This window comes from Diabrotica undecimpunctata, chromosome 8 (assembly GCF_040954645.1).
Source record: "Diabrotica undecimpunctata isolate CICGRU chromosome 8, icDiaUnde3, whole genome shotgun sequence".
Lineage (NCBI taxonomy): Eukaryota > Metazoa > Arthropoda > Insecta > Coleoptera > Chrysomelidae > Diabrotica > Diabrotica undecimpunctata.
This window is the reverse complement of record NC_092810.1, coordinates 27,137,968-27,159,538: the sequence shown is the minus strand read 5'-3', so window position 1 is coordinate 27,159,538 and position 21,571 is coordinate 27,137,968. Positions and strand designations below refer to the sequence as shown.

Below are 21,571 nucleotides of genomic sequence, written 5' to 3'. Positions count from 1 at the left end.
AATGTTCTATACCGCTAAAAAAAACACCCTTTAAAACGATTGTAGTCTCTAGTCCACAAAGACCACATTAAGGTTTAGGACTGACTGATAAATCTCTTATTATAAATATCTTTATAGTAAAAAAACTCACTTTATTTAAAGTCTGTATAATGGAACGACTGCAAAAATTAAAACTGGATCAAGGATATCTGAAGGATTTAAGGTCACCAAAGGACTAAAGCAGGGTTGCTGTATTTCGCCTACCCTTTTCAAAATTTATCTGGAACAAGCACTCAAGCTGTGGAAAAGAAAATTTAATGGCATAGGAATCCCTCTTAATGACGAGCCTACACTGTACACCTTATGTTTCGCTGATGATCAAATACTGATTGCTCAGGATCGTGACGACTTGAGTTACATGACTCGGAAGCTAATAGAAGAATATAACAAATGGGGTCTCGAAGTCAACATTAAGAAAACTGACACCACGTGTATTGGAGGGACAAAGCAGTCCATTATATTAGACGATGGGGTAGAAATTAGACACTGTGATGAATACAAGTACCTGGATATGAAGATAACTCAAGATAGGACACTCGATGCTGCTATATATCCATGATGAACGGCATTCTATGGGACCAAACAATATCTAAAGCGAACAAACAACTCATACACAACACCATACTTAAAAGTGTAATCACATATGGCAGTGAAGTTTGGCCAATGAAACAAAGGACAGAGAAACTGTTACTAACAACAGAAATGGACTTCTGAAGAAGAGCAGCGGGCAAATCAAGAGGAGATCGGATAGCAATTGAGAGAATACGAGAAATGATGGGAGTCAAGTATACAATAGTTGATGACATAAAAACAAAACAGTTAATATGGTACGGCCATGTACAGGGAATGCCAGATGACAGGATTCCGAAACAGATTTTGACGTGGACACCACAAGGAAGAAGAAAAAGAGGAAGGCCGAGAAGAAGCTGAAGAGAGGGAATTGAAAAAGAACTAGAGGAAAGAGAAATCGCTCCAGGCCTATGGTTAAATAAAGAAGAATGGCGGTTAGGAGTAAGAATGCGTCGGAGAACGCTGTAAACCGATAGTAGTAGTAATAAACTCACTTTAACATAATTCTATATAATTACGAAGGACCTAAAAAATAATTCACCAATATAAAAATGAAAACATAAGGTTCAGGTTCAGGAGAATATAAAGAATAACTTATGATATATGTGTGCTCCTATGCTTATGCTCTATGGCGTATCTCATTTTGATGGGCCGTTTGTCATGGACTCTCTGCACATGTCCTGTTTACCTTACTCTCTGGAGTTTTACTTCGTTCAAAAAAATGGTTGGTTGGGTTTTCCAATAGATTTATAGTTTTTTGATATTTATATTATGTTAATGTTATATTACACGTTGGAAAGAAGAAACGGCAAAATACAGAGAAAATACCCAAAATACGATCAAAACTATGTGGCTAGAAGCAGAGAGGTTATAAGAAATTGCAGAAAGAAGAAAAGATAACAGCTAGAAAAGTAATTAAAAACATAGAAGGAGCTTACATAAACAAAGAGAAAAAAATGTCTAGCAATAATAATACAAAGTATTATAGAAACAAAGAAGGTTTACTTTTAGGGGAAACTACAGAAAAATTGAAGAGATGGGCGGAATACTTCGAAGATCTGTTAAATACAGACCAACAAGAGAAACTATAGATTAAAGAGAATTGGTAAGAAACAGAAAACGAAACGTGCGAGGAACCAACTTTGAATATATTTATAGTAATAGTAAGAGCTCCAAAAAATAGCAAAAATGCAGGAGAAAGTGGTATCACAGCTGAGATTTTTAAGGAAGAGGCGAAAGACTACAATAAAGAATACTCCTCTTAACATTAAAAGTTTCACAAAAAGAAGAAATGCTGAATCAATGGAATAGCGTTCTTATTTGTCTGATCTACAAAAAAGGCGCCAACACGTAGGGCAAAAACTATAGAGGTTTAGCACTATTAGAAGTAGTCTATAAAACTTAACTTAAGGAAAAATTATTAGGAAAAGATTAATGAAATATAAAAACAAAGTTATCACAGAATCCTAGAGAGGGTTTAGACCGCTAAGAACAACTACTGATCAAATAAGTATGTTAGAATTAATTCAAAATAATAGCTACAAACAAAATTTAGAATATTAGGATATTATATGTTATTTATCTGTGTAATAACGAATGTGCTCACTATTCATTTTCTAGCTAGATAGAGAAAAATTTTGGATGAAATAAGAATGGTCACCAAACACATAAGAGGACCGAGGTGAAAAATAAAATGTTAGAAATGTTTTAAATATTAGAAATGTTGTAAATGCTAAAATTTTAGAAATGTTAGAAATGTTAAAAATGTTAGAAATGTTAAAAATGTTAGAACTATTAGAAATGTTAGAAATGTTAGAAATGTTAGAAATGTTAGAAATATTAGAAATGTTAGAAATGTTGAAATTTGAAAAAACAAAGACACGCGGTGCAAAGAATAATTACTGATGTGAAAGCGTGGAAAAATTGAACATTTAAAAGAACGAACTATTTTTTACCCCAATTCCTGACAGGACATGGGTCTTTTAGGGTCATACACATATAGAATAAATAAGACATTGGATGACTTATGACAAACATGTGGGGTTAAAGACAGCATTTTTCAATGCAATGTTAATGCCAGTGAACAACAACAATAGAAGAGAACATTACTAGAAGAGATAAAATCTGGAGATGGTTATTTGTATGTAACATCGTTTTTTATTTTCTTCTTTTTTTCTTTCCTCTCGTTTTTCAATATGTTTTTCAGATGTGCCCGAAGATTCGTTTGTTAAGAACACGTTTTGGATGCGCCGTTTTAAAAAGGTAGTGATCTTAGCTATGATGCAGGCGGATATGGGTATATGTGTTGGTACTAAGTCTACGAGGATAATGCGTGCGGCTGAGTTCTCTCCGTACTGAAACCGGCAATCACTGGGCTATCTTCCCAGAGATCTTGATAAAGATTACCACTTAAGTATTTTTCTTTTTAAGAACAACAAAAAATTAATTCAACTGGTTAATAATCTGTAATAAATAATTTAAATGCTACGTGGTATTTATCTTCTTGTATGGTTTTTATATGATAAGACGGTATGATAAGAAGTGAGTTTTTACGTAATTTAATATTAAAAAAATTAGTTAAGTTAAAATTAATATAAAATATTATTCAAAACCTACGATAAATTTAAGATTGAGAATCATCAGATTCCGAAAAACATTTATAGGTAATTTTTTGGTGGCACTATTTCCTTATTAGGAATAAAAGCATAAACTGTATTTTCTTACCCTTATAAAAGAGACCATATCTTGTGAAAAAGAAGAAGAAGTGTAGAAAGACTTCAAACTTCTACCAACCGTCTCTCTGTCTTGTTGGGCTACATTAAGAGATTGTGATACAACATTTGCTGGACTTTGATCATAATATCCAGCTCTATCTGCAGCAGTTGCTAAAAAAGGTTATCTTGATTTAAAAAACTGGTATTTTTAGGCCTTAAACAGCTAAATAAAAACGTATTTGAGATTATTTATCGGACCTGTATTGTACGGGTTAAGCGTCGCTACGCAACTATAAACGGTGTGGATGAAATTTCCAACTATGGTATAATTTCACTATTTGAGAGAGTGAGTCAACTTTTAAAGGCTCAGAAATGCGGAAAGCTGTTTGGAAATCCAGTGACGTACACTTACTTTTATTTTAACGTTAATTATATTTTATTTTTCAAATATTAATGTTCGAAATAGGCCACAATATATTTATTTACAAGTTTTTACTGACGTTTCGATCTCTATATCCAAAGACCGCTTTCAAAGATATAAATGGTAGTTATATTTATTTTATTTGTTTATTATTATATATTTTTATAATCTTATATTGTTTATTTTCTTTTTTTTTCTATCTTTAAAAACGGAATAGAGATCGAAACGTCAATGTATTAAACATGTAAATAGATATATTATAGCTTATGTCCAACCTTCTCCCTAAAAATACAGAATGCCACAAACAAGCAGCTATAGAAAAATAAATATATCTGTCATTTGTATGTTTGAAAACATACAAATGACAGATATCTTTATAGAGACAGGTCTCTTTATAGAGATCGAAATGTCCGTAAATTAAACATTTGAATAAATATATTGTGGCTTATTCCCAACATCATTTCTAAAAATACAGAACGACAAGCGAAAAGCCATAGAAAATAAATAGTACTATCATTTGTATAATTGAAAACGGTCTCTGGATATAGAGATCGAAACGTCAATAAATAAACATATGAATAAATATTTTGTGGCTCATTCCCTACATTCCCCTAAAAATACAGAATGCCACAAACAAAAAGCTATAAAAAAGAAGTAATTTTGCAGAAAGTTTACTGATGCCAACCGGCTGTCGCGGAAGTTACGCTAAAACATCTTTTGACGTGACCCGTCCTTAAACAGTTACACAATGAAATTTTTTTAAAACAAATTTTAAGACAGTTTCCACACCACCCCAGAGGTATGTCTTGTGGCGCGATACTTTTTTAAATGGGTGTTCGCCAAGAGCCATATTGTCTTATTAAATAAAATGAACAAAACACTTAAACAGTATAAAACAAAACAAAATAAAATCCTATAAAACAAAATAAAATTCTATAAAAACAAAATAAAAATAATGTTTGATGTGTTTAAACACAAACACTATACACACTTACTATGTTCTTCTCGTTTTTTTTTTGTTTTTGGTTTTTTTTATGCTGATGTTCTTATTAAACTATTAGAAAATATTATTCGCTGTCTAAACCTAAAGATGCAGTGCTGCTATCGCTGTCATTATCTTCACTACCTGGTGTAATTATAATTGGCTCTAGTAAAACTTTGATATGAGTGTCAAGTTCCCACATACGATGTTCTTCTTTAATTATGTGGCCTATACATTTAGCCCATTTCGCTGGAGTTACATGGAGGATTGCTTGAATCAAAAGTTTCTTAATTTCGTTTAATTTGAACGTTTTGTTATTGCGTGCTACATCTCCTTTCACTTGCTCCCAGATAAGTTCAATGGGATTAAGTTCGCAATGATAAGGTGGTAGACACAGAACTTTGACACCATAATCTTTTGCAGTTTCATCTACAGCATATTTAAGATATTCAATTTTCCTTAACCGTGCAATGTCAAGGAGCTAAATTTTCAGCATTGATTCTTCGTATGCAATCCCCTTTTCTGTAAGCCATGTTTGAATCCTCCCTTTCAATTTCTTTAATAATCACCTGATTTTTTCAACTCAAATTGAAGAAAACCATCATCAAGAAACCCTGTATCACTTCCTATATGGGTGACGATTAAACGCCGTCCCTTTCCTGATGGAGCTTTTAATCCTGTATATCAGCCTTCTATAAATGCTTCGCGTTTACTTTTGACATTTAAATCTTGCCAAACTTTTCCAACTGTATGACCTTTTCCAACCTTGGTTAATCCAGGTTTCATCCAAATAACATATTTTGCGTCCAGTGCTGCGAATTTTGCGTATTTCTTCTAAATATTTTCTTCTCCGCACAATAATTTTATTTTTTTCTAATAGCATACTTTTTCTGTTGAGTTTTACATATCGAAAGTTCATTTTACGCATGGTCCTGGTTAAGACTCTACGAGATATCTTGGGTAAGGAGTCATCGTTTTTGAGCTCTTGAGAAATATTTTTCAGAGTTGGAATTTCATTCCGAAAATAAAATGAATGAATTTTTCGACGTATAATATTCCTTGTCTCGTCATCCAAAACAATGCTTTTCCTACCTCTAGTTTTACCTTTTTCTTGCTTTTTATTTTCCGATGTATTTTTAAGTACACGATAAATACAGCTAACGGATACTTTTGTTAAACTGCTACAAATGTCGACTGCTTGGCTAACATTTAATTCCATTTTTCTGCCGACAATTGCTTCATAAACGTTTCGTATTATTACCTTCTCTTCGGACGTTAACATTTTCCGTCTCTTTTGCGGCATTTCATTTTTGGAATCAACATCAGAATTATGCAGTCTTCTCTTGGAACAACTCGGTTTTTCGTCCAACTCCAATAAAACGCAAACCAAATAATCACAGAATATAACTAAACATTTACTATAAAACGACAAACTATAACACTCGTATTATCAATAACACGTTTTATCAATAACACAAACTTATCGCATAAAATACCCTACTCTCAGATACGCCAATGTAAATAACCTATTGTTGATGGGCACTCGCTCGACAAAAACTAGTTTGACGCTTTTCTGTGGATCTGAATTGAAACGGGGTTCCGTCGCTAATTCCAAAGTTGCCAAACGATTGAAAAATATTGTTTTAAAATATCGATTTTTATTTTATAAATTTAAATATGTAACGAAACGGAACATATAAATAAAATTTATTTCATTACAATTTTGTGCTTAATTTTTACTATTGAAAAGATCAGGTTTTTTTGTATTTTTATGACGGTAATAATCGCTGCATGGAAGAATACATGTTTTGTATGACCATAATTACTACTTGTGAACAAGAATTGGCTACACTGTTCGACAACTTCTGGTCAAGTCTACTATAGAGAAGCACAAATAAATATACTACTTTATATATTCTGTAATTTCTTACGAGGAAACGCAAATTGCAATCGAGAAAACAGGCAGTTTTCGAGGACCGCTGTGTACATTTAAATTTGAGGATATTCCGCGTTTAAACTATGATATCACTCTTCTAAATTGAGGGTTTCTACTTTAGAGTCATAATTTTTCCTATACCTGTTCACAAGTACTGGCCCATTTATTTCGGAACAGTGAGCTATTATTTACTCTTAATATTCGTTAATATTCTATGCTAAAAGTGGAAAAAACAATATCACAACTAAAAGATGGCAAAGCTCCTGGACCTGACAATGCTTATGCCGAACTCATAAAGCTATTGAACACCGACGGTATTCAAGGACTAAAAAAAATATTCAATGACATATATTTAAACGGAGTAATACCAAGATCATGGCTGTAGTCAACGTTTATTGCTCTTCCAAAGTAAACAAAATCCATATTAAAAAAATAAAAATTAATGAAAAAAATCCCAGTAGTTGGCTGTATACCATCTTTTAAAAAATTTATACAGAAGTAAAACACTTTACATTTGTATTTAGGTATAAAACATATAATTAAAACTTTTTTAAAAAGTGTCGTCAAAATTTATACAGGAGCATAATGTGACGTTTTCGATCTAGATCGGATTATCCTCAGTGCCTTCTTTTGTAATTAAAGCTAACACTAAAATTGTTGCTGTGACATTAATATATGGTTTTACATTGTTCAAAATTTAAATTCTAATGTAACTCTAGGTCGATGACATTGGATAAAAATTTAATACTTAAAGAGCAACATGTTTCTTTGCACGACTTGAACACGTGGTCCTTGTCAGTTAAAACGATACATACCAACTGGCTAAGGTGACAGGAAATATAATTTAAGAAAACAGCATTAACATGACGAGGTATGGGTATGTTCAGAGACTAATATATATTTTTTTTAATTATAAAACTTTTTGTAATAATACTTAATATCATATTAATGAAAACCTTTAGTTAGAATTGAATTTATTTAAATGATAATATTTATGGTCTTAAATCTGCAAATCTCTATTATTGAAAATCCATATTCTTCAATGATTACCGGACTATCAGCTTAATGAGTCACATTTTAAAGTTATTTCTAAAAATCGTACATCAAAGGATATATAGACCATCATAATAGTCTCCCGTTTGATACCGCTTCGCGGCTTTGGGAGTATAGCAGGGTAGTCTGCTATATCTAGGGCCTACGGTATACAAGGAAGGTAACATGGCCAGTGCTACGCTTCAACCGCCTATTATTACCCCTGGTTTTACCCAAGGTACTCATTTTATTCAGGCTGAGTCGACCTGGGGCCTATAGACATTTTTAAAAATGTCTAGTTATTCTTGCAGGCGGTAGGATTCGAACTCCGGACCACCGGCATGCGAAGCAAGCATCCTACTGCTTGCGCTACGCAGGCCTTATATATAGACTATGCGAAGAAAAAATCAACCGTACACAGTTTGGTTTTCGGAACACAGTGGGTACGAGAGAGGCTCTCTTTAGCATACAAGTGCTATTTCAACGATGTAGGGATGTGAATTGCGATATTTATGCATGCTTCATTGATTACCATAAAGCATTTGATACAGTAAAACACGACAAGCTGATGGAGATATTAACAAATATTGTAATAAGCACATGTGATCTAAGAATTATTAGCTTTACTGGAATCAAACATCGTCTATCCGTACAGAGGTAGGAGAATCCGACGATATCAAAATCAAACGTGGGGTCCGACAGGGATGTATACTATCACCCTTGCTGTTTAACATATACTCTGAGAAAATCTTTTAAGAAGCAGTAGAAGGTGTTAAAGCCGGAATTCGAATTAAAGGAGAATGTGTCAATAACACCAGATACACGGATAACACGGTGGTATTCGCTGACAGTTATGAAACTCTCCAGGAGTTAATGAATAGAATCACAGAGTTTTTAATGTAACGTTTAATTCTATGTGTAAAGTGAAATCTTCAGTGGTTTTCGTTTGAGAAATTTATACCTTGTCTATTCACATTTGCATTATGATTTGTTCATTTGTAACAGGCCTTTTGGAAAAGTATTTTGGAAACATGCTGTCTAAAAGTAGTGTTTTATTTAATTAATTTAAGTAATTGTCTACTAATTCTGTGAAGCTCAAATTTTAAATGCCATTTTCGTAAACATTTCCTGCTACTTATTTTCTTTTTCTTTGTTCCAAAATATGTTCTCAAATAATTCTCATTTATCTTTATCCAAGAATTTACATAATAAAATTATAGCAAAGAAAGAAAAAAAAGCTATAAAACATACTTACATGCAAAGAACATCAGAGATTCTTCAGAATTAAAGCCGATAAGAATAGGAACTAAATTAAAATGACCGTCCAATACTGAACCATGCATAGGTTCGGTAACAAAAGCATCAGTGACGTCAGGCTCAAGAACTGGTTTAAAAGTCAAGGCATCCATAAATCCTGCTATTCTTCCACCGTAAAACTATGATCAAATAAGTTATATCTATTAGAAATTTAATATTACAATTTGTAATAGATTTTATTCCAAATAAGTTATTGTTAGAGTTTTTAAAATAAATGATTTGGTTGATAATAATGAAAATATGAAACACCAAAGCTTTTTTAATTTAGAAATAATTTGCACATTATTTTTGAATTTAGCCCTTAAGCCATGAGTATGGTAACCTGTACCGCTAGTTCATAACTACTATTATAACTACTATAACCACTACTCTCTGCTACAACTGCGTACAGAATAACTGCTCATGATCTTGAGCATGAGCCCCCACGTAGCTTCAGTATATTTACTACCAAAGAATATAGACGCATATGCATATGCGTCTATATTCTTTGGTACTACCTAAATCTGACGTCACAATGGACGGGGGTTTTAAAAACCTTTCCAAACATTTCTAATTTGTGTGTATTTGTCTCATAAGAAGTTGGAAATATTGTTTTTTTTTTATTCTTTGAAGAATAAATAAAGACTTTTGGTCATGAAAATTAATTCTGTGCAATTGGTATTATTTGTTTTTCGTGAATTTATGAGGTAAGAATATCAAAGTATTAAGATATTTACTATAAATGTTCATATTTTATGGTTATGTTATTGTTAGCTTAAGACTTTAATTATTTTTTACTGTATTTCAAGGTATTTTGTTGTTTTTATCGGAGTTATTTCAAAATTATTTACTAAATCATTGAATTTATTTAAGAAGTTAAAAAATATTTAAATGAATGTTTCATTATTTTTCAAGTGCTAATGATTTCTCCTAAAAGACTAAATATATTCGTTTTCTGAAAAATTCAGAATTACTGGATATCTTCAACACATGTTTACTAGTCATTATATGATAAGATCTAAATAATAAACTCAAAAACTATTACAACATTCAAAAAAATTTTTTTTAAACACTCATTATGACAATTTGATAGACAAGTTTCCACATAATGTTATATTACATTTTAAACTGGAAGAAAACGAATATCTTTAGTCTTTTACAGAATAAAATCACTGGCAACGAAAAAATAATGAAACTTGAATTTAAATATTTTTCAACATTGTAAATAAATTTAATGATTTATTGAATTATTTTGAAATAATCCTGATAATAACAACAACAAAATACCTAAAACTACTATATATAATACTAAAATAGAGTAAAAAATAATTAAAGTTTTAATCAAACAACATAACCTTAAAATATAAACATTCATAGTAAATATCTTAATACTTTGATATTCTTACCTCACAAATTTACGAACAACAAAGAATAGGACCAATCGCACAGAATGAATGTTCATAACCAAAAGTTTTTATTTATTCTTCAAACAATTAAAAAACTAATATTTTCAACTTCTTATGAGACAAATACATACAAATTAGAAATATTTGGAAAGGTTTGTAAAATCCCCTCCTATTGTGACGTTAGATTTAGGTAGTCCATTGTATCCAATATTTACATAACCTACTTATAATAGGAGTCTTTAGGATTGAGTAGGCACTTTTATGTTCTCTCGGTACCTGGACGTTTTTTTGGTGCGCAGATTTGATTTTTCGAGGGTACCGGGCTGAAAACCCATCAGATAATTTGATATTAACATTTTAATTGTTTAAATGACCCTTAGTAAACTTTGATCCTATTGTTAGAACCGGAGTTACACATATACGTTTTAAGCTTTGGTAAATGTTTTTATGTTAATTTTTTTCTGAGATATTGAAAGTTGATTTACGTGAGCGGTTTATGCGCGTCCGCATTCGCTGTGAGCTAACCGTGCGCCTCAGAGCGCGTTATTAAAAGTTCCATATCTGGGTCAAAAATTAACCCTTAATAAGATAACGAGAACATATTTCCCACTTTACTTTGCCGCCAAATTTCGATTGTCGCTGTCAATACACAGAATGTTGAATTTTGTGATATTACGTATTCATTTCATGGATAAATACACCAACTATTCTGACAGTTATTCCATGGATCTGATTTTTAGTTGACAATCGACAACTAGATTTTCATAGGTTATGATATTTCTTGCCGCTAAAAGTTTATTTTTGTTACAATTTTGCAAATTATTTGGTGAATCGGCTCCAAAAGTTCTGGTAAGTACAAAGTTATTGTATTATTGATATATATATTGTTTGGTCAAGCTAAATACATTGTAATTTGTTATACAAATTTATGAAAAGATAGTTATTTTTGTCTTTGAAGTTGGTGGGAAAATTATTCCCCTTATCCAATTCCATAAAAAAAACGCAAAAGTCATGCACCAGAAACATTAAAATTTCTGTTATATTTTAGGATTATGAATTCAAGAAGGGGATTATCAGAACGTGAACTCATTGCTGCCTTAGAAGAAGATTGGTCTGATGTTGATCTCGACACTGATGATGATGATGACATTTTTATACCATCCCCATCTACTTATTGTTATTGATAGCAGAATTGGGCAATTGCTTGGTGAATCTGATGAAATTGTTCCTTCTACAACCGTTGATGTAAATTCCACAACTGAAAGAACATCTGAGAATGACCCACAAGAAAATCAAAGTGTTTTGGTAGAACAGAGTCCAGTGGTTACGCTAACTAATTTTACTGGACAATGGACCTCTGAAACAGATGTTCCAGAAATACCAAAATTTGAGCCTGTGTTACAGTCAAATGTTCAATTCACCCATAAAAGTCAACCAATATTTTATTTTGAAAATTTCTTCCCTTGTGATCTAATAGAACAAATTGTTGCTCAAACGAATTTATATGCTGTACAAAAAGACAGCAAAAATTACAAAAACACTAGCCAAGAAGAAATAAGGGCATTGCTAGGTGTTTTTATTTTAATGGGACTGCACCCTGTACCAGACAAAGATTTATATTGGTCAAGTGATCCTTTTTATAATAATCTTGTTATCTCCAAAGCTTTTACAATAACCAGGTTCAAAAAATTAATAGAAAATATCCATCTAAATGACAATTCAGCAGCTGCAGAGAGAGGTTCACCTAACTTTGATATACTGTATAAGATAAGACCATTTATAGATAGACTAAATGAAGTTTTCAAAGAACAAGCCAAACCTGGAAATCGATTTTCTATTGATGAATGTATGGTGAAATTTAAAGGACGTAGTTCTATCAAACAGTATATGCCCAAGAAGCCGATTAAGCGTGGTTATAAAATTTGGGCAAAGTGTGATGCTATTACTGGGTATCTGTACCAGTTTATTATCTATACTGGAAAAACTGAAGGCATTGAAAATGATGGCTTGGGATACAAGGTTGTAACTGAATTATGCCAAGATATACCACACAAATCTTTGGTTGTTTTTGATAACTTTTTTACGAGTTGCAAACTGTTGGAAGATTTATATGCTAAACAGCTGTATGCTATAGGTACAGTTAGACCTAATCGCAAAGGTTTGCCCGATTTCATGAGGAAAAAGCAAACCAAAAATGAAAAACTTCGAAAGAATGAATTCTATTGTTTGAGCAGTGGCCCTATAACAGCAATAAAGTGGTTGGATACCAAAGAAGTCACGGTTATTACAACTGCTAATCGACCACATGAAGTAACCATGATAAAACGTACACAAAGAGATGGCACAAAGAAAGATATAATGTGCCCAAAAGTTATTGCAGATTATACACTAAACATGGGAGGAGTTGATCACTTTGACCACTTTAGGGCATCATATCCCATAAGCAGGAAGTCTAGAAAATCGTGGATGAGATTGTTCTTCTTTCTTTTAGATGCAAGTGTAATTAATGCATATATTATGTACAAAAGAATTCATGATCAAAAAAATACTTCTCAAAAGGATTTTAGGCTTCGCCTTGGAAGAGCTCACATAGGTGACTTTACAGTAAAGGCATCTCGACCTGTGATATTTAAAAATAAAAAAACGGGCAACTTTGGTGTTCCAGACGAAATTCGGCTGAGAAATGTAGGACCACATTTACCAGATGTTCAAAAAAATTATACAAGATGCAGATTTTGCTCAACAAAAAAAGAAGAAAAACGAACGAACATTATATGTAGTTATTGTCAAGTAGCTTTATGCCCAAAACAATGTTTTAAATCATTCCACACTGCTGTAGTTGAGACCTAAATTAGTTTTGTCACCCATATATGCATTTTTGTATTTTTGAATTAATAAATTGTTTCACAAACTATATAAGGGTAATTAATTTCCCACCTACAAAATTTTTTTAAAGAACAACGGGAAAATAGTTCCCACCACTATTTTTGTATTACTTTTTCAAATTATTTTATATTTCAACAAAAATATGTTTTATTTACCTCCTTTAGATACCAAAAGTATATAAACAAACAAATTAATTCTCCTTATATCCCATGTCTTATTAAGGGTTAACATAGAAACATTTACCATTGATTATCATTTTGAGTCGTTCTATAACTTCCATTAGTCATATTGTTAAAGTTTATAGCTTTATTTTGTTTAAATTTCTTATAAACAAATTAATTCGCCACTTTTTAGTAAAATTTTTAAGGTTTAATTGTTTTAACTTGTTATTTATTATTAAATATAAAGCAATTTTGCAAAGTTTTTTTAAAGCTGAAATAATTATTTGCAATTGCTTTTCACAAAATTTGTTGCAACTTCAGTTCTAACAATCGGATTTAAGTTTACCAAACGCGATTTTGTTTATTTTTTCAAAAGGAACAATTTTGACTCTTCTACAAGTTGATAACAATTTATTAATTATGCTAATTATTTTTTCTTTTTTTTTCCTATTTTTAATTATATATATATTTTATTTTATTAGATTGGCCAGATAAGCTACATTTTAAAACTAGTAACTACCATTACCAATAACATTAGATAATAAAAATGGATATTTACCCTACTTTGGAGAGCCATTAGGTCTGAATATGATGCCTGTTGTAGCAAATTTAATAAATCACTTGATTGGTCTGATGCAAATGAAGGATTTAATGCTTTGCCAAATTGAAACGCCAGTTCTCTGTCGTTAGTTGGATAAAAGACAGTGGAAAGTGATGACCCACTTTGTTGGATAATGCCTCTAAATAGACCTAAAAATAGAACAATCAGTATATTAGTTAACTATAAGTTATAACTTTTAACTATAATAATGACAGCGACGTCAATAAAAAAAAGGAAGACAGCAAGAAAATCTTACAGTTGAAAAAAGTGGCGAGTTCTCATTATCCTGCAAACAAATAATAATTTTCAAATCATGCAATTCCGGAATAAAATCAAATCGAATATGTTTGGTTTGGATATAAACTGTATGGTAATTATGTAACATAATTTGCATACATATCATCATCCTCAATGTAGACTTTTCGGAAGTGGATTACTTCATTATCTCTATACTTTGGTTACAATTTATTGTCTGTCCAAGCTGATCTCTTTATCTGTCTATTCCTATTTTTATATCATCCTATCATCCTCATACCATCTTGTTCTCGGTCATCCTTGGCTTCATCATTGGAGTGGGGTCATCTTTTGATCATTTTGTGTGCAGCCTTCTAATAATGTGTTGTCCTGTTCGTTCCAAGCATTGTGATTTAATTCGTTTTTCCATGATTTTAATGCTATTAAATTACTAATAAATATTAAATAATTAAATAAGAAATCCACAAGGAAACAAAGTTCCTGTATTTGGCTGTATACCATATATTAAAAAATTTTGAATAAAATCCTTTATAAAAAGGTATATAAAAAACTCAGTTGGGCTATGTTGCATTGACAAAACGTTTTCGGAATAAATATTCCATCATCAGTGTCCTAAAATAGTATTTAACCACTTAATTAAGTGGTTAAATACTATTTTAGGACACTGATAATTCCATCATCAGTGTCCTAAAATAGTATTTAACCACTTAATTAAGTGGTTAAATACTATTTTAGGACACTGATGATGGAATATTTATTCCGAAAACGTTTTGTCAATGCAACATAGCCCAACTGAGTTTTTTATATACCTTTTTATAAAGGATTTTATTCAAAATTTTTTAAATAAGAAATCGTAAAAGAAATCCACAGAACATTAAGATAGTGTAACTAATGTAGAGCTCAGTGTGATATACGATAGGCCAAATATTGTCGCGACTAGACATACAGTCTTAATGAATGTGTAATGAAAAAAGTCGTGCTTAATGGTTACAATATTAAGAGTAACCCAAAGAGCAATGGAAAAAGCAAAGAACATAAAATAACAAGAAGAGATATGACACCAAATATGATAGTAAGAGCAGAGGACTAAAACAGCAGGTACCATATAAAAAAGTGTCCAACACAAATAGAGATGGACTGACCATATCACCATCATCATCATCTTTGGTTCGACAATCCTCTGTGTATCCTGGCATGCTCTAAGAGTCGCCATTCTGTTCGGCTTCTGACAACGTATTGCCATCTTCTGATCTCTAGTATCCCTAAGTCGGTCTCAACTCCATCTAACCACCTAATTTGCGGTCGGCGTCTGCTTCTTTTTCCTATAGGTGTTCCTGGCGTTAGCTTTTTAGCTATCATATTGTCATAAACAGTTGGTATAATTTGAAATTAAATCTTTTGCTCCACTGCCCTTTATCGGTTATAATACATCCAAATATCTTGCGAAGTATCTTACGCTCGAATTTTCCCAGAAGTCTTTCATCCTTCTGCGTTAGAGTTAGAGTCCATGTTTCCGCCCCGTATGTGGACTGGCCTCAGCAGTGTTTTGTATATAATAATTTTAGTTTTTCCTTGGATATTTCTTGAAAGGAATTGTTTTTGGAGTCCATAGGTTTATTCGTCTTTTAATTTCTTCACTTGTTTGATTGGTAGTAGTCACTAGTGAGCTAAGGTATGTGAAGCTGTCAACACGTTCAAAGATATGACTGCCAAATGCTGCTACCGTTCCTCATTTGCTATAGGATCTTTAGTTACCAACATGTACTTAGTTTTCTTTATTGATGAGTAGACCAACCTGTTTCGCCACCGTTTCCAATTCTAGGAAATATTGAACATCTCGCTTGCTACGCCCTATTATGTAAATGTCATCAGCGTGTGTTAAGATTTGTATTGATCTATTATAAATAGTACCGCCGTCTTTAATTCGTGTGTCTTGGACTACCTTTTCCAAGGCAATGTTAAATAGGAGGCAAGCCAGCACATCCCCTTGTTTGAGTCCATCGTTTATCTCAAAGGATCGAGAATTTTTTATCTGTATCCTAACGCTGGCTTTTAAGTTAGACATTGTCATTGGTTAATCGGATACATTTTTCTGGTATACCAAACCCACGCATTGATTGATATAGTACTCTGAACACTGTCGTATGCGGCCTTGAAGTCGACAAATAGGTGATGGTTTTCAATGTTAAATTCTAATGTTTTCTCGAGGATCTGTCTTATTGGGTTATTGGGATATTAAAAGGGCCCCAGGACGAAGAAGAATATCCTGGCTTGCTAACCTGAGAGCATGGTATAGAAAGACCTCAACAGTTCTATTCCGTATAGCAACCAACAAAGTCATCATAGCCAGAATGATCGCCGACGTTCGGAACGGACAGGCACCATAAGAAGAAGAAAATAAAAGAAAACCCGTAAAATTATCTCGTGTTAAATAAAAATATATCTTGATTTGTTTATTCAATATTACTATTGTCAGTAATACAACAATGGAAACTCAAAAATCAAAGTCCTAAAACGAGCTTACAAAGGTTTCTTCAGATATTGCGCTTAGATTCAACAGTTAAAAAAAAAGGAAACCAAAACATCTTCTATTAAATCTGTATTAGTAGTATATTTCGTCATCGCGTTGCTTACCTTTAGCTGATTTACTGAGCAAATGGAATCCAGCAGACATACTTCCAGCACTTTCTCCACCTACTGTTATTTTGTTGGGATCACCTCCGAAACTTTGGATATATTGGTAGGTCCATTTAAGGGCCAAAAGTTGGTCCTTCAGCCCCAAATTACCAGGTATATTTTCATCAAGTGTTGTTAAAAATCCTGAAAGAAACAAAAATTTATAGGACTAAAATAAACTAAAGAAATATTATAATATCTCGATAATCGCACAAATTTAAGCAATTTTTATAAACAAATATTAAGATCCAAAGGTTTATATTCTCACTACATAAACAGAACGTCAGTACAATTACAATATTGCTATAGACGAGGATAAATCAAGAACTAGGGTGGAATACAAAACGAAAATATAAGAAGGGCAACAGGAAATAAACCGGCGCATCGGAGTGTCAAAAGGCCTGACAAAATTTTCATTCAACCCTAGATACTAAGTGGTAAGACCCCTTGATTTTCGTTTAAGCAAAAAAGCATAAGATAATGTAAAGACAAATACTATTTAATGGGATTCTTCCTATCCCAAGATGATTTTATGAACCATTACAGGACTAATAATTTTGATGAAAAACATAAACACCCGTACCAAAAAATATGGTCTAAAACTGAACATCAAAAAGACTAAATTCATAATTGTAACAAAGAAGCTATATACCAATGTGAATTTGACCATAAATAATCAGCCAGTTGAAAGAGTTACGTCCTACAAATATTTAGGGGTTTGCTTCACTGATACTAATGACCAGACAAGAGAAATCAAGAGGCGAATAGAGATAGCGAGACAATCGTTTGTCAAAATGAAAAAGTTCCTATGCAGCCGGGACATAAATATAAACTTAAAAACGAGAATGTTAAGGTGCTATGTGTTCTCCGTTCTGCTGTACGGCATGGGAGCCTGGACACTGAAAAAGATAAACATCGAAAACATTGAGGCATTCGAGATGTGGTGTTACAGAAGTATGTGGAAAATACCATGGACAGAAAGAGTAACAAATCAAGATGTTCTGCTGAAGATGGGGAAGGAATGCGAAGTCATAAAAACCATACAAACGGAAAAACTGGAATATCTGGGCCACATAATGAGAGGATAAAAGTACTCTCTGCTTAGACTCACAATCCAAGGAAAAATCTCGGGAAAGAGAAATGTGGGACGTAGGAGGATTTCCTGGTTGCGAAATTTAAGGGAGTGGTATGGGTGCAGTTCAATACAGTTGTTCAGAGCTGCAGCGAACAAAGTGAAGATTGCTGTGATGGTAGCCAACCTCCGATAGGAGACGGTACTGCAAGAAGAAGAACAGGACTAATATTTCTTCTTCAAGAAAATGAAAAGGTATGAATATAAAAAGAATAGGATTTTTTGTTCCTAACTTCAAAAGGGTTATTTTTACACCAAAAGGAACTTTTGTATTAAGTTTTAAGATTCTAGGAATTTCCCTTCAAGCGTTAAACGCACAAAGAGATAAACATACTGACAACGACACCATGTAAATAAGGATATATCGGGTCTTCAATAAAAGCATATTACAGAAAATACTTAGCTAATATCTCAGTTAATTAAAACATATATGAATGTAACCTAAAAGGATAACAATACAAATCATACCAATACCAGCACCACGAACAACAGAAAAAGACGGATATCAAGACAAGGATCAAATGGCGACATAAAAGTAAGTAAATGAGAAAAAAAAGAGAAAAATGTAAAAGAATTACAAAATTCTTTTACATTTTTCTTTTTACCAAGTTTCATAAAATTAGGAAGCAAAGAATGAATAGACTTTTAAGTTGACACTTTAAAGACATTAGGAATTAAGGAACATATTATGAAAGCTATTTTTTTATTTGTATTGTTTATTTTAATTTTAATAAAAGAGTGGTATGTATATATACTTACCGAATGCTCCTACTCGATAGTTTACTGTTACTATTATTACATCATAATCAATCAAATACCTTGGGTCGACAGAGTATATTGAACCACTGCCAGCGACGAATGCTCCACCATGAATCCAAAAGAATACTGGTAACTGCTTACCAGAGCTGGGTTGCTACAAAACAATTTTTTTACTAAAAACTATGTAATTTATAATACTGACAAATATATTGTGCGGTAACAATTACTATATTTAACCAGATGTGTTTTCTTTTTCGAAGATTTTATCACTTGAAGAGGGAAATAAGCAGAAAATATTCCTTGGCTTTCCGTATTTGATTTTGTATCAGCCGAGAGTCTGATGAAGCAGGAATGCTAAAATTACGTCACAATACTGTATTTATACCAACGTATTATAGATGTAATATCACCAAAGCTCTTCACTGGAACTCTAGAAAATATATTTAGCAAAATAAACTGGCAGAACAAAGGCTTATCCATTGATGGAGAATACCTCAGCCATTTAAGATTTACAGACGACATCGTTCTGATTGCTAATAACCCTGCAGCGATTTATAAGCGACCTAAATGCAGCTAGCAATGAAGTAGGTCTAAAATGAACTTGACAAAAACAAAAACCATGTACAACGAGCTAGTGAATGTCCAAAATATTAATAATAATATTAGACAAAACTGCACTTGAGACAGTAGATGATTATGTATACCTGGGACAATTAAAACATAAATCTAGCTCCTTACTACCGAAAATATATGTAAATCAAAGATGCCAATCCACCTGAAGAAAAAAACACTAAAGGGTACTAAAGAAAGAGATCGAGAGAGCGAAACTCAAAGCCACTGAAAGGTCAATGGAGCGATACATGCTAGATATAACAAAGATAGACAAAAAAGAAACGATGTATCAGACAGAAAACCAAGGTCACTGATGTAATTCACAAAATTAAGTCTTTAAAATGGCAGTGGACGGTACATTTAGGAAGAAGAACTGACAATAGATAGTCCACTAGAATTACGCTTTCCAAGAGACGTCAAGAGACCAAGAAGACGCCCAAATTTAAGATGGGACTATGACATAAGGAACCAAGCCAGTACAACATGGCATAAAAAAGCGAATATTAGACAATCGTCGGCAGAAATGAAGAACATGTAAAGGAGCTGCACCACAATCAGCAGATAATTATTATGATAAATATGATAATGATGATGATGATGATTTTGGTTTGATTTTTGGTTTTTCGAGCCAGTTTTTCACCGCACCCACACCTTATAGTCGTGAAATTTGAATAATTTGTTCTGGGCATTTTGTCCTAGTATTTCAACGTTTATCATGTAAGGGGAATATATTGATATTGGCTTGTCAGGGAGGTTGGTAAGCTTGTTTTAAGCCACTTATTTTTGATGGATCTGCTGTAGTTTTTAGTGCTGGTTTTAACTCCTTGTAAATCTGGTTAATTTTATACGACAAGAAAAGGAAACAATTAAATAAATTAGAGAAGGCTTATCATTTTATCATATACTTATTTCAGTATTCAAAAAAAGTATGCATCTTTTGAGATAAATGACATAATTTTTACTTTTGGCTATAGTTCCTAAAACGATACCAGATATTGGACAACTAAACTGGAATGTGGAGCATCAGCGTACATAGTACAGAAGAGTCTTACCTCCTCTCTTGTGGAATCGAGTCATCGATGGATTGATAACTAGACTGGTTATCAATGGCCTTCTTACCTTATCATACCGCAAAAGTATTGTCACAGAAATTTTGGGGGATGAATACATGCATAGATGGTCAAGTGGCTAAAAAGCTCTTAGGAATCCTAAGGTAGTCTATAGGCTAATATAGGAATATCCAGATAAACTCGATGTACTAGCGGAGCATAACAGTGTGACACTAGTATGGGCCAGCTCATCGGATAATACACGGCAACGAAAAAGTTCATCAACTTGTTAAAAGAATGAGCTGTTTTATTTTAAAGTCAGTCTTGGAAATACCAAAAAGCACTGGCTGCAACTAAATTGCTTTTTAGACTCAGAAATCTAATAGTAACATTCGCAACCGATTTTCATGGTGTGAAATGACTACATAACCCTATTCATTTACTACGCGTTTACAAGCTGATACAGACTTTCAGAATTCTGGAATAGGTCTAAAAAAATCAATGACGTTACTTCATGACTGCTATGATCAAGTGAAATGAGTATTTAAATATTAGTTGCAAATGTAGCAAATGTTAACAAAATCAAATGTGGCTACTTTTCGTAAGTAGTAATCGTCATCATCAGTGGCATTACAGCTCGTTATGAGCCAAAGCCTTCTTCAGAATAATCTTCCATTTGCCCCTGTCTCTGGCAACTCTTCTCCATGCTTTAACTCCGATGGATTTTAGATCATCCTAAAGAAAGTAAGTAGTAGTAAAGTAAGTAGTAATATGTTGCGTTTAATGTGTAATTCGAGAAAAATTAACTTACCACTGGTGTGTATACATTCAAAACTAAGCAGTCTTCTGATGAGTTTGGATCGTATATTTGTGGACATACTTTTCTATTTTGTGTGGCATCCAATACTCCGTCCCATGGACCATGAGGTTCGGGCGGCTGAAAAATATACATTTATATTTTATAAATAGTATTATTCGTTATAGTAATGCTGATTAAAAAAGTTTGTTATCGCTACCTTTTAATGGTAGTAGTCAGCCACCTAG

The 21,571-nt window shown here is 32.6% G+C and overlaps 1 protein-coding gene across 1 annotated transcript in view; it reads right to left on the bottom strand.

The window, feature by feature from the left end:
- The window catches only part of LOC140448743 (uncharacterized), a 107,341-nt gene that overhangs the window by 79,112 nt on the left and 6,658 nt on the right, over window positions 1–21,571 (bottom strand). Inside the window, exons 3-8 of the mRNA XM_072541854.1 lie at window positions 21,339–21,464; window positions 18,867–19,020; window positions 16,934–17,119; window positions 14,003–14,193; window positions 8,950–9,130; window positions 3,334–3,494 (exon numbers count right to left, since the gene is read on the bottom strand). Coding sequence (XP_072397955.1) covers window positions 3,334–3,494; window positions 8,950–9,130; window positions 14,003–14,193; window positions 16,934–17,119; window positions 18,867–19,020; window positions 21,339–21,464 — 999 coding nt within the window. The remainder of the gene's footprint in view (window positions 1–3,333; window positions 3,495–8,949; window positions 9,131–14,002; window positions 14,194–16,933; window positions 17,120–18,866; window positions 19,021–21,338; window positions 21,465–21,571) is intronic.